The sequence below is a fragment of the Spea bombifrons genome, chromosome 1, assembly GCF_027358695.1.
Source record: "Spea bombifrons isolate aSpeBom1 chromosome 1, aSpeBom1.2.pri, whole genome shotgun sequence".
In the NCBI taxonomy this organism is placed as follows: Eukaryota; Metazoa; Chordata; class Amphibia; order Anura; family Pelobatidae; genus Spea; species Spea bombifrons.
The window spans coordinates 2,277,222-2,290,461 of record NC_071087.1 but is presented as its reverse complement, the minus strand read 5'-3'; the positions used below and the strand labels follow the sequence as shown (position 1 = coordinate 2,290,461).

General features: G+C 40.5%; 1 protein-coding gene across 1 annotated transcript; it reads left to right on the top strand.

Moving 5' to 3' along the window:
• The first annotated feature begins 1,050 nt into the window (after positions 1–1,050).
• LOC128467817 (vomeronasal type-2 receptor 26-like) lies at positions 1,051–12,987 on the top strand. Its single transcript, XM_053449548.1, has 5 exons — positions 1,051–1,096; positions 1,627–1,715; positions 6,589–6,813; positions 10,712–10,835; positions 12,071–12,987. Exons 1-5 carry the CDS (start codon positions 1,051–1,053, stop codon positions 12,985–12,987), a joined length of 1,401 nt encoding a protein of 466 aa, XP_053305523.1.
• Positions 12,988–13,240: the final 253 nt, after the last annotated feature.

Genomic DNA, 13,240 nt, shown 5'->3' with positions numbered 1-13,240 from the left:
GGATTGTGGTCTTTTCTGTTATAGCGCAAGAGAGCAATAACAGTAGTTTCCTCACCTGAGTAGTTACTTTCGTATAGGGCAGGCTATTTCAGCTCTGTCTGTTACTGGTCTGAGATGAGGCTCCCATGTGGTTATTCTTGGTCGGAGATGGGATGTTCAGGTTGTTTTTCTCACCTTAGGTTAGTAAGGGTATTGATAGATGTGGGTCCCCGGCTCACTGTACAGAGGGATATATCAGCTATGCTGTGCTAATGAGGGTTATAAGAGTCTGTGATGCCTGTTAATGCTTGTTGTGTTCCTTGTGAAAGCAGGACCTGCTGTTTCTCCACTACCCCATTTCTCCAGGTTGCTTCCATTAATGTGCTAAACCATATGTGCCACGTCTGGAATTATAATCGGACGCTGCTCTTACTGTATTTCTGAGCGTTTCGTTAACCTGATGTTGTACGGTACGTGTATTACCCTGGGCTTAGTCGCAAATCTGCTTTTTGTCCTTCTGATTTTACGAATATCTCTAACAACGTATATATGAAAACAGACATCAACTTGTTTAGCATTTTTTTGTATTAAGAAAATTATTTTAAATAATAAAAAAATTATAAAAAATTTACATGCAGAAGAAGCCAGCCATGCATTTTGTGTCTGATCTTGCCTGATGGGTGGGATTGGTCTGATATTCTAATGAAGAGATCTCCTCTGTAATGGTGCAAGTGAGCAAACAAGTAGTTATTCTGAGATCAGCAAAATGGAAGAATCGCCTCCCTCTTTTGGCTACTAATGGCCCTCACTATACACCCCACACCTTTCTCACTTTGAGCTGGATGACGTCACCAGAATCTTTTTTTTTAAAGTGTATTTTAGTTTTTGAGTGAGTTTATTTTTTATGTTTTAAATATTTTTGAAGTGAAAGAAACACAGCAACAGGGATCAGCAACAGGATGGGAGATCCAAGGAGGATCAGGAGAGACCCTCTGGGATGTGTTTTTTTATTTTATTTTTTTAATTTTTTTACTTTAATTTTATCTGACATTTGACATCCAAAGATCCAAAATGCATAGCAAGCATCCCCTGCACAAAGAATTCAGCAACACCAGACGTACGTTTCAGCCATTTTAGGTCTGGTCTGATCACTGATCTGCATTTTGGCCAAGATCACGTGTCATATCCCAAGGTCCATGCCTATTGGATGCCATTGGTCTGGGGAACTCCACTGGCAACTTGTACTATTCTGACCAGCCAATGACATGCAGAAGATGGTGTGATGGGTGGGACCAGTCTGATATGCTAATGCACAGTAGGAATTTCCTATAGGGGAGGCTATTTCAATGCTGTCTGTTCTTGGTGTGAGAAGAAGATCCCATGTTGTTTTTCTCACCTTAAGATATTAAGGGTATGCCCAGACATGGGTCCATGGCTCACTAATCACAATGGGATGGCAGTTGAGCCTCAATGATGAAGTTTGAGGTGGTTGCTAGGTTCAGCTCTTCTAGTAAGTATTTTTGGCTTAGCCAAAAGGCTTCTTGGCCTTTTGGCTAAGATCAAGTGTAGTCTCTCTTGTGGTGGGGGGGGGATGACTCTGGCCCTCTGGCCCTCTGGCCCTCTGGCCCTCTGGCCCTCTGGCCTTAGGGTTTGGGAAAGCAATGGAACTCGAGGTGGAATTGCCCTGGCAGAAATGTCGGAGTTACCGTGTGTGGTATTGCACGCCACTGCACACGGTGAGCGCACGTTCACACTGGCGGCCTTCCAGCACTACTCTTCCCCATGTACCATCAGGTCTTGGGGTTGAGATTTATTTTTGAATCCGGCAGGCCAGCAATGGCCTGTCCCTAAATTATTTTTCTTTAATTTATACAATCACATCGTGTGATCACGTGTGCCTATTAATTTCCCCCTTTTATTGAATTCGCGGTTTTGAAATTCACGGCTTGGCCCCCACTATTCTTTGGCACATGATTTTGTAACCACGTTTTGCACTGTTTTCTTTTTTAGAGGCAGTGAAGTCTGGACTTTGCTGGAGGAGGATTGGAGCCTTTCGGCCCTTTCCTCTCTTCAAAAAAGCCAGCAAGGAGTCTCACTCTTCGGAGCGAGACTCAAGATCCGGCCCTCCCATGGGGGGGGGGGTTGGAATTTGTCCGAGTTCTCTGTGAGGGAACTCGGTATCGTAGTCTGGCTTCTGCTGCCTTGTGCACAGTTGCGGCACTCACGAGCACGCACCTCTGGCTCCAAAAAAAAAAAAAAAAAAAAAAAAAAAGTATTTTTGGCTGGGCACCTGTGACAAAGCAGGCCTGCTGGTCTTAATTACTCTTCACATGGCTGGAGAAGCCTGCTAGGCTGCATTTTCCTGGCTGAGTAATGAAAGGCCCACAGAGTCTTTAGGCTCAGAGGGACTCCTTGCACACAGCTTTATAACCTGAATGCACAGCAGGGAGAGCTGGGTCCCTGAGCTGTCTTGGTGTAAAAAAAGAAGTGTAAAAAGAGATTACCAAAAGCTATCTGTGGTAAAGCTGGCCTGCTGGATTTAATTACTCTTCATATGGCTGATAAAAGCTTCCTAGGCTGCTTTTTCCTGGCTGAGTAATGAAAGCCCAGCAGAATCTTTACGTTCAAAGGGACTCCTTGCACACAGCTTTCTAACCTGCATGCACAGCAGGGAGAGCTGGGTCCCTGAGCCTTCTTGGTGTAAAAAGAGATTGGTACAAAAGTATGTCTGTGATTGCAGTATTCTTTGTGCATGGGTTGCTTGCTATACGTTGGGTCTGGGGTGCATGTATGTTTATGATCAGTCTGATATGTTAATAGTGAGGCTTTTTCTGTAATAATACAAGTGAGAAAAGGAATTGTGATGCTCCTCCTGGTTAGGTACCTTCCTATAGGGCAGTGGTTCTCAGGGTATACCCAGAGAGGAATATCACCCTCACTCTATCAATGAGCCCTATGAGAGGCTGCAATGAATATCTGTGGTTGCTGTATTATTTGTATTTGGAGACTGGCCGTGCATTATTGGTCTGCGCTATCTTGATTGGATCAATCTGATATGCTAACGTGGAGGTCAGGGGGAGAATCACCATCATTATTCTCACTTGTATTACTACAGAAAAAGCCTCACTATTAACATAAACATTACATGCATTCCAGATCCAAAATCAATCCATTGACAAGCAATCCATGCACAAGGAACACAGCAACCACAGACATAGCTTTTTTGGCAATCTCTTTTTACACATCTAATTTTACACCAAGAAGGCTCAGGGACCCAGTTCTCCATGCAGGTTAGAAAGCTGTGTGCAATGGGTCCTTCTGAGCCTAAAGACTCTGTGGGCCTTTCATTACTCAGCCAGGAAAATGCAGCCTAGCAGGCTTCTCCAGCCATGTGAAGAGTAATTAGGTGCAACAGGCCTGCTTTACCACAAGTAGCCAGCCAAAAGGCTTAGTTAACGAGCTGACCCTAGCAATCAGCTCATTAAAGACTCCAGAAGTAAGCCACAACCTTCACTGTGGTTAAGCTACCGCCCCTACATGCGCAGTAACCCAGGGACCCAGATCTAAGCATACCCTTAATAACTTAAGGTGAGAAAAACAACATGGGATCTTCTCAGACCAGGAACATAGAGCATTGAAATCATCGCCTCCCTTAGCGGACCCAGGTCTAGGCATGCCTACCCTTATTAAGTTAAGGCGAGAAAAACAACATGGGATCTTCTCAGACCAGGAACAGAGAGCATTGAAATAATCACCTCCCCTAGCGGACCCAGGGCACCCAGGTCTAGGCATGCATACCCTTATTAAGTTAAGGTGAGAAAAACAACATGGGATCTTCTCAGACAAGGAACAGAGAGCATTGAAATCGCCTTCCCTAGCGGACCCAGGTCTAGGCATGCATACCCTTATTAAGTTAAGGTGAGGAAAAACAGCATGGGATCTTCTCACACCAGGAACAGAGAGCATTGAAATCGCCTCCCCTAGCGGACCCAGGGCACCCAGGTCTAGGCATGCATACCCTTATTAAGTTAAGGTGAGAAAAACAACATGGGATCTTCTCAGACCAGGAACAGAGAGCATTGAAATCGCCTCCACTAGCGGACCCAGGGCACCCAGGTCTAGGCATGCATACCCTTATTAAGTTAAGGTGAGAAAAACAACATGGGATCTTCTCAGACCAGGCACAGAGAGCATTGAAATCGCCTCCCCTAGCGGACCCAGGTCTAGGTATGCATACCCTTATTAAGTTAAGGTGAGAAAAACAACATGTGATCTCCTCAGAACAAGAAATATATGAAAATGATGTCAGAAACGGTTTTAATGTCATCGGCTCGAATTATTATACTCTGCGGCTCTTTCAGCACCAGAATTATTGACATTTTAACTCTGTGTCTCAAACATAAAGATATAACATTAATCCTTCCTCCTGCCTGGGCTTCCAATGATTATTTTACAGATTACTTTGTAGAACCCCTGAATGGCATTTTGGCCATAGAACCGCATCCTCTAGCGCTACCGGATACCGGAAGTTTCTTTGATAATATCCATCCTTCAAACCGTCCAGCAGACAAGCTTCTCGAAGATATATGGATAAGGCATTTTGCATGTTTTTCAGAAAATTTTGACAAGAATATGTTTTATGAACACATCTATAAAATCTCTCTGCATAACTGCAGTAGGAAACATAAATTATTTATTAAAAATCATCTGACGGCTGGTGCTTCTCCTCGGGTGTTTATTTCAGTGAGGGCTTTAGTTAAAGCTTTCCATGAAATGCACTTGGTTAACGAGAAAGCAAAAGGAAATACAATGCAAACCATCTATAAACACCAGGTATGTATGAAATACAGACTGTTTCACATTCAAAATTCTGACGGACATACAGGAGGAACGTCTAATCAACTTTATGAATTTAACTTTATGAATAGATTTCCTAGCAGCCTTTTTATAAATACCTAATTATAAATACAGTTGTGTAAAAAAGAGCCATTGGAATCCAAAGAAAATGAAGCAAAAAGATCAGAATGTTCTCAATCTGAATGTTTCCCTACTTTCTCTGCCCACCACTTCCACTTCCTCATCTTCTCCATTCTACTTCAATCTTCCGTTCTTAATCTGGTAACTTTTTTTTTCATCCGCATCTCCACGGACATAACCCAGCAACTCCAAACAGGGAAGTGGACGTCCGGAAATTAATGGGCCAAAAATTAACCAGAAAAATTGAGTCTGAATTGTTCTTGGCCCATTTGCACATGTCTAATAACAATCGTCTGTCTACAAATATGACCTTAGATGAACAACAACACATGACATTACACCGTGTCATGATTTATTCAATAAAAATAAAGCCAAAATGTAGAAGACGTGTGAAAAACTAACTACACCCCTGCTGGTTCCATACAAATTAAGATGTTAGGTAGCAGGCAGTTGATGCTAATCAAGTGCATTTGATTAATTGATGTTCAGCAGGTGTTACCACCTCTATAAAAAGCCCAAGTATTAGGAGTTTGCTGGTCTGGAGCATTCAGGTGTGTGTTAACACAATGCCTCCAATGAGGAAAGACATCAGCAATGATCTTAGGGAAGCAATTGTTACTGCCCATCAGTCTAGGAAGGGTTGTAATGCAATTTCCAAATAATTTAAAGTCCATCATTCTATAGTGAGAAAGATTATTAAAATGTTTAAAACATTCAAGCCAATCTTCTCAGGAGTGGAAGTCCCAGCGATTCATTCCAAGGTCAGACTGTGCAATTTTCAGAGAAATTGCAAAAAAGAGTTACATCTCAGACTCTACTGGCCTCATTTGGAAAGAAAAACTTTTAAAATCCTGGTGCCACAACTTGGCTGGGGGAGACCACTGGTCTGCCTCTCCAAGAGTTATTGGTCTGTACGAACGACCAATAGAGTTGCTTGTACTATTGTCTATTGGTCACCTGCAATTGGTTGATGCCAGAGGAGGCCCCTACAGGCAAACCAATAGACTCACTCACACGTCCCTTTAACTCCTGACAGCGAACCTACAGATTTCTGCTCCCGTTATCTACGCAGCATCTCAGGGGTTAAGGGAAATCTGTAGGCTCGCCGTTAGGAATTAAAGGGCCATAAGAATGACTTCATTTTTTGCAGTCGGGGGCCTCTTCTAGTATCAACCAATAGAGTTGCTCGCACAGCCCTTTAACTTCTGACATAGAAACCTGAAACTATGAATTTCTGCTCCCTTTGGAAGTTTATAGTTTTAGGGGGTTAAAATGAAATATGGGACCTCTACTGTATCTCAAATGAGACCTGGACCCAACAAACGTATCTGTCAAAAGTCCATGAGTGAAAACTAATGTGCAAGTTGCACTTATGAACCCACAGTGCCACAGAGACATACGCTACCCATGTATATGTGGTTAATGAAGGGCTGATGCTAGTTAATGATATGATTCTAGTATGTGAATAACAGAGATCCAGTAAAGGCCTATTTTAGTCGAGTGTTTGGGTGAGTTCTGCTGTAAAATGGGAGGTATTTTTCTTTTCTAGATTTACAACATAGAAGAAAACTCTCCTACATTGTGACTGAATCTTTTTTAATTTTTTTGAAAATTATTTATCATTTTTAATAGGTGCAACACTATATAAAAAGGATAAAAATTGCATCTCAGTTGGACCGCACATTATACGATGAACACGGAGAATTTGCATACCATTACTTAATTATAAATTGGGTGTTTGTATCAAATAAGTCTGCACTTAAAAACATTGTGGGTAACTTCACTGAGTGGGCTCCAGAGAGTCAGCAGCTCATCATTGACTCCCAATCTATAATCTGGAGGAACAAGGACAACCAGGTAAGGGTGGGAAGATTCCTACTTTAACCCCTTAAGGACAGAGCAATTTTTTTGACAAGATTTCTGTCTTAACATTTCTTCGGTGTTTGTGTTTCGTTGTAATTTTCTCATTTACTGAACCCCTACAAATTAAATATTATTTTTTTATTTTTGTCAAATCATGTATTTCTTCAACACAGAGGACTCTCATGCTATTCTTGCAAATGATTCAGAAGGCCCTTCAGATTTGCAGATGACAGAAAGCAATAAGCGAAGTTTGCAATAACATTCCAGGGGTCAGCAGGCAGGCAGAAGGCAGTAATGCAAAAGTCTGTTTAAACAATCAAGGGGTCAGCAAGCAGGAGCAAGGAGGGACACTGGGTCATCAGGAGAGCTCCAGGATAAGAGCATGAATGTGTAGCTTTTATGGAGCCCTTGGGCAGCTCCTCATGCAAGACACCTGTGGCACCGCCCCCCAAAACAGTGGCACCAAAGGAGGGTTCCACCCCTCCTTTGATGTCACTGCCCCTACCCTATCATGCTCCTCACGGGAACATGGGGAGAGACAAAATAGAGGACAGAGGTGACACACAAGGATGTGACCAAGGGGTGTGGTGCCCCACTACTCACCTGAGCCCTTTCCTTTTTGGTAAGCGTGACAGAGTGGGCTGCTGATGCCGGGACTGCTCGTCACTTCGACATTCAAAGTAACACACAAGAGGACACTGATCAGAATCCATGCCACAAAAGGAGACAGACTGAATCTAGGCTTGTAGTGGAGGATTGCTGGATGCCCCCAAACCTAATGACCCCTGAAATCCCCCCTTTTAAACAGACTCCTAACATCACAACTAGTATTGATGCCGGCGATGCAATGAACTTCATACATTTTTGCCTTTGTTTTGTAATTAATTTTAAGTTTTGTCAGAAAAGATCGCTGTACAGCCTTATGCAAACGTTTGACCTGGCACCACACTGACCGCATGAAATGAAGGAAATTGGGAACATACCAGATTGATTGTAAGTGGGTCATTTTGGAAATGCAAACTCCATATTATCAATTCCCCATTCTTCGAATCGTGAGCACACTAAGCTATCAGGACCTACTCAGATCCTTTTTATTTTATTTTGACACCAATGTTACTGGCACCATACAGAAAAAGGGAAAGCAACAAGTACATCCCAAGCAAAAGTGCGGTAATACAAGTGCTTTGCGTAATCAAGAACCTCCCAAGGCACATAGATTAAAAAACAAAGTTTATGGCCTGTCAACCATACATAATGAATATGTGGTGCCAATGAACGCCAGGGGAGAAAGACCGGGGCTAGTGAAAGGGATACAATTTGGGGGTATTTAGAAATGACACATAACCTACACAAAAATCCTAAACAACTCTCAACATCTTTGAGCCCTGCATCTTCCACAAAGCCGAATGCATGTGGGGCATTTCCGTAATCTGGATATGCAGCTCAACAAGTTCGGCTGGATTTCTTTGCCATAGCGTAACCCATGCAGACAAAGTAAATCGAGAGTACAGGAAATGATTGCTTCGTCCTAATGATAAGTGTCCTAATGCTCCGGGAGAAATACCCAGAGTGTCAAAATAGATGGATTTGGGTTTTTGTTTGATATTCAAACCCAGCCTACTAAATAAAAAAAAGAGCAGCCTTGAGAAAGCTCTGCATACTTTCGAATATTTGCTAGACGTGTAAATGGGCAAAAACTATTTGGACAAAGTTTTCCGGTTCATTTTGGTCCTATTTATTTTCGGAGAACAAATTTGGTGTCCTGGCCATTGTATCCTTAAATACAATATATAGTTTGTGTAGATAAACTATTCACAAAAAGGGGGATCCTGCCTGAATCAACATGTGGTAAAAAAGAGCAATGAAGCTCAGGTCTTTAGGGCATGAAAAACCCTGAAGTGGTTAAAATGCCTTCACTATGAATTTTAATAAGCAGGTCCCCAGTCTGTTCTGCTTTACGATGATGCTATTTTATAAATGACTCCAACTTTAAACCAATATATTCTGGCAATTGTCAGATATTTTATCATAGAAAACATGTATTCCATATATTCTGTATTTTACATGAACACAAAATGGAGTCAGAGCCATTTTATTTTACTTAATCATGTAGTGATTATTTCTTTTTGTCCTTGTTCTCTCTATAATTGAGAACAAAGAAGTATTCATGTATATAGATGTTTCAGTAAGTATGATACAATTAATGTTATTTTCCATGAGAAAGTTAAGGAGTAGACGCTGCATATCCTTGGGAACGTGAATTCGTATGGGGGATACATGGTAAGACTACCAAGTCCTGAGTTACTATCTAGGAGGTAACACCTGGTGATAAGGGTGACCAAGGATAAATTCCAAACACATATGTAATGGTTTTAAGTTAATTCTTAGACCAGAGCGTCTCTCACAGGTAAATTAAGAAATTACAATGGTGTAAATATGAGTAGAAATCCTAATTTTTATGGGTAAAACCCACTGTTATAATTGGAGAATTCCAATCAAGAGGTGGAGGCTATGATAATAAGCCCTGTTTTTAAGCTTATGTCTTGAATAATTAAAGAAACTCTCACCTAAAAAAGCATACCTTAAAAACTGACCCTGTGATAGATAGACCCGGACGGGCTGATTCACCAAATTTACCGCACAGAATTGGAATCTTAAGATCCTGACACCATATTTCACTCTTGGAGTTACTTTGAGTTCTAACCTATATAATTTGTAGAAAGTGATATTCTTGCCATTCAATTTCCTGCCACTGAACCTGGATTAATTTCTACAAGGACCAGTTGGATCACAGCAACGAGTGGTGGTAAATATAATTGTTTTATTATTCTGAATAGAGATGAATTTTGTCTTCTTCATATAGAATTCCCTGTTTCTGGGAAATAGTATATGGCATTATTGTATATGGCGGCTTGTGAGACTGCAGCTTATAACCCGTGATAATAACAATAATGAAAAGGTATTTTTACCTGTAGAAGAAGCTTGACATTATTTGCATCTATTAGGAACTTCACTAAATACTCTTAGACATCATTACATTATTTTAATTTGTCCTATTGGTTAAACTTATATAAGAGAGATAGTGATATTTTCGTTACTGCCCTGATTATTATCAATTTTTGGTTGCTGAGTGGAATGGAAATTAATTGTGTGTAGACTCATAAAGTACCAATTCATATTGATAACTATCGATAATATACTGTATTTCAATTGATTCAATTTTTACATGTTTTAAGAACTTTGTGTTTTATATTATGCACTGTGTGACCCATATACAGATTTTATAAATTGCATTTACAATAAATATTTTTGATTGACTATATTGGTGATCTATATCTGATTTGAATTATAATTTTCGGCGATCTGAAAGGATTTAGGATCGGAGATAAAATATAGGGTATCTCCTTAAATTAATCTTGTGGATGTGGTACCACAATAATTGGTAGCGTCGTTATTTTGCGTATGTGATAAAATATTGGTTTTGCCTATTTTGTCTCATTAATATCCCTAACATAATCCGATACAAGAAAAGGAAATCAAAAAATTCAATTAATAATCACACAATTTACTCATATTCCTGAATAGTATTCCCCCCCCCCCCTTGTTGCATAGTAGTCGGCCGGGTGGTTAGTGGTCACAATGCCTATTGTACTTATGTAAAAATACAACAAAACTTTCCTCTCAATATTCTACTGAGTAACGCTGTAGAGAATTAAGGAACTGGGGTGTTATATCTGCTCCATCACTCATATGCAGCGCACGGCCACTGATGGGAGAGGAAATCTAGACCTTAATATTCCCTCACATGAGCTTGACAAATATGAAAGGCAAAGGTTTACAGGACTTCAGTTATCTGAACTATCATCTTCCTGTTATATTTTCCTGTTTGTAGATTCCGAGGTCTCAGTGTTCAGAGAACTGTTTGCTTGGATTTCGAAAAGTCCTGAAACCTGGAACACAAACCTGCTGCTACGACTGCATCCGGTGCTCAGAGGGAGAGATATCCAACAGATCTGGTAAAACAGATTACATAAAAACATACAAATAATCTACCCATAGTAGGTGTGTATGAATGAAGGCCTGCTCCTGGTCGGGTAGAGGGCGGAGTTGGGCCGGGGGTATTGTGAGCCACAAGGAGGGGCAGGTGTAACTGTAAAAGAGGAAATAATGGGCAAGACAGGCATGGGTTGACTGGAGTTCGGCATCACCTCCCCAACCCAAGGGGCAACATATACTGGCAGCCGACAACCAGCTGTGATACCCGGGACGTCAGAGGTATAATGATAAATACTTTATTACAGGAGCCCCAAACTCCACAGCTTTTTTTTTTTTTCATGAAAAAAAAAACAAGTAGCTCCAAATAAGCCCCTTGAATTAGAATCCTATATTTGTCAACAATTTAATGTTTGCTTAGTAATTTTGATCAGGACATCTGGTCACAGTGAGGTTTGTCTGCTTCTTTTTTTGGTCCATGGGCTCCTCTGTACTTTTTACATTTCCTTCCCATGTGAGAGGGTAGTGTATAAGTGGAAGAGACCCCTCAGAGAAGTGGTAGAGGTTAATACAGTGAGGGAATTTAAACATGCGTGGGATAGGCATACGGCTCCAGAATATAAGATGGATCATTTTTTTATTATCTGTAGTCAAATTCTATATAAGACAGAGAAGTAATTTAGCATCACATCAGTCGGAGGGACCTATATATGCCAATTTTTAAAAAAAGAGCTGCAATCAACCCCTTACGAAAAATTACTGCAGTTTTTCAGAAGTAATACTGCAGTTTTTTGGACATGAAAAAACTGCAATACTGCACTTTTACTGCATTTGTACTTCACTGTACTGCAGTTTTACTGCAGTTATTTTTGTACGGAAGTACAAATGCAATAAAGCTGCAGTACATTGAAGTACAACTGTAGGTTTGCAATATAAAAAAAGTGCAGTAAAAGTGCAATATTATTTCAGAAAAAACTGCAGTAATTTTTTCTTAAGGGATAAGCTCTGGAGAAGTCTTCATATTGTCCAAGAGAACGTTTGAAGAAAGTTGATTTTGAAATAAAACCAGTGATATCCAAAGCACGTTTTTAAATCATGTTACATCTTTTGAGGTTAAAAATTAAACAAAGAATGATTATACTTACAATTAATACATAGCATTGCTGGTTTACCATGAAGCACAATCACGCTGTTGAGAAGTATATTTTAGGGTTAATTTACATATTGAGGCATAATGTTACTTTACGTTATTTTTCAGACAGTGAGAACTGCATTGTTTGTCCAAGTGATAAATGGTCTAATGAGAAAAGGGATCGGTGTATTCCAAAATCGGTGGAGTTTCTATCATATTTGGATGCAGTTGCTGCTGTTTTATCATTTGCATCAATTCTGTTTTGTCTTGTAACTGTTGTAATATTACTGATCTTCATTGTCTTCAGAGATACCCCAATTGTGAAAGCCAATAACAAGAACCTCAGCTTCCTCCTCTTGGTCTCCATCATGCTGAGCTTTCTCTGTGTGTTTTTGTTCCTCGGTCGTCCTGAGGATGTAACCTGCATGCTGCGCCAAACAGCTTTTGGAGTCCTCTTCTCATTAGCCGTGTCTTGTATTTTAAGCAAAACAATCATGATCTATATTGTTTTCAGAGCCACGAAACCCGGCAGCTCCTGGGCAAATTGGGTCAGTGTGAAAGTCTCCAATTCTATAGTACTGCTCTGCTCATCCATTCAAGTTATCATTAATATTTCCTGGTTGGCCATTTCCCCCCCATTCCAGGAGCTGGACATGCGCTCTTATCAGGGAAAGATCATCATTCAGTGTAATGAGGGCTCGGTTATCGCCTTCTACTGTGTCCTGGGTTATATGGGGCTTCTGGCAGCTCTTAGTTTTATTATAGCTTTTTTAGCCAGGACATTGCCGGACAGTTTTAATGAGGCCAAGTACATCACCTTCAGCATGCTGGTGTTCTGCAGCGTTTGGATTGCGATGATCCCGGCCTATCTGAGCACCAAAGGGAAGAACATGGTGGCCGTAGAGATTTTTGCCATAGTGGCTTCAAGTGCAGGACTTGTAGGATGTATATTTATTCCAAAATGCTATATAATTCTTTTGAGACAGGAATTGAATACAAAAACATATTTACTTGGAAGTAGAATTAAAGGTTTAATCAAATAGTTATAAGAACCATATTCTGAATTATATGTATTATTATCTTATAACTGTCAACGGTCAATTTTAGAAACTTGAATACGTTTTCTGGACATCAAAAGACATTTTTGCACACAATACCCCAATGTCCTGGACTTTTAAGAAATATATTTCTTATTTATAACAGGCAACTATTTTAACCCTTCTGTCCTTTATCAGTTGCAAGAAAGGTGAGGCGTCCACATGTTGGAAATCACAGAAATAAACTCAGCAGCACACA

Bases quoted from the DNA above. Each gene is read 5' to 3' on its own strand.
- LOC128467817 (XM_053449548.1), top strand. From the start codon at position 1,051: ATGCATAGCAAGCATCCCCTGCACAAAGAATTCAGCAACACCAGAC. The intron at 1,097-1,626 runs GTACGTTTCAGC...CTCTGGCCTTAG, and splicing joins AGAATTCAGCAACACCAGAC to GGTTTGGGAAAGCAATGGAA. The intron at 1,716-6,588 runs GTGAGCGCACGT...CATTTTTAATAG, and splicing joins ATTGCACGCCACTGCACACG to GTGCAACACTATATAAAAAG.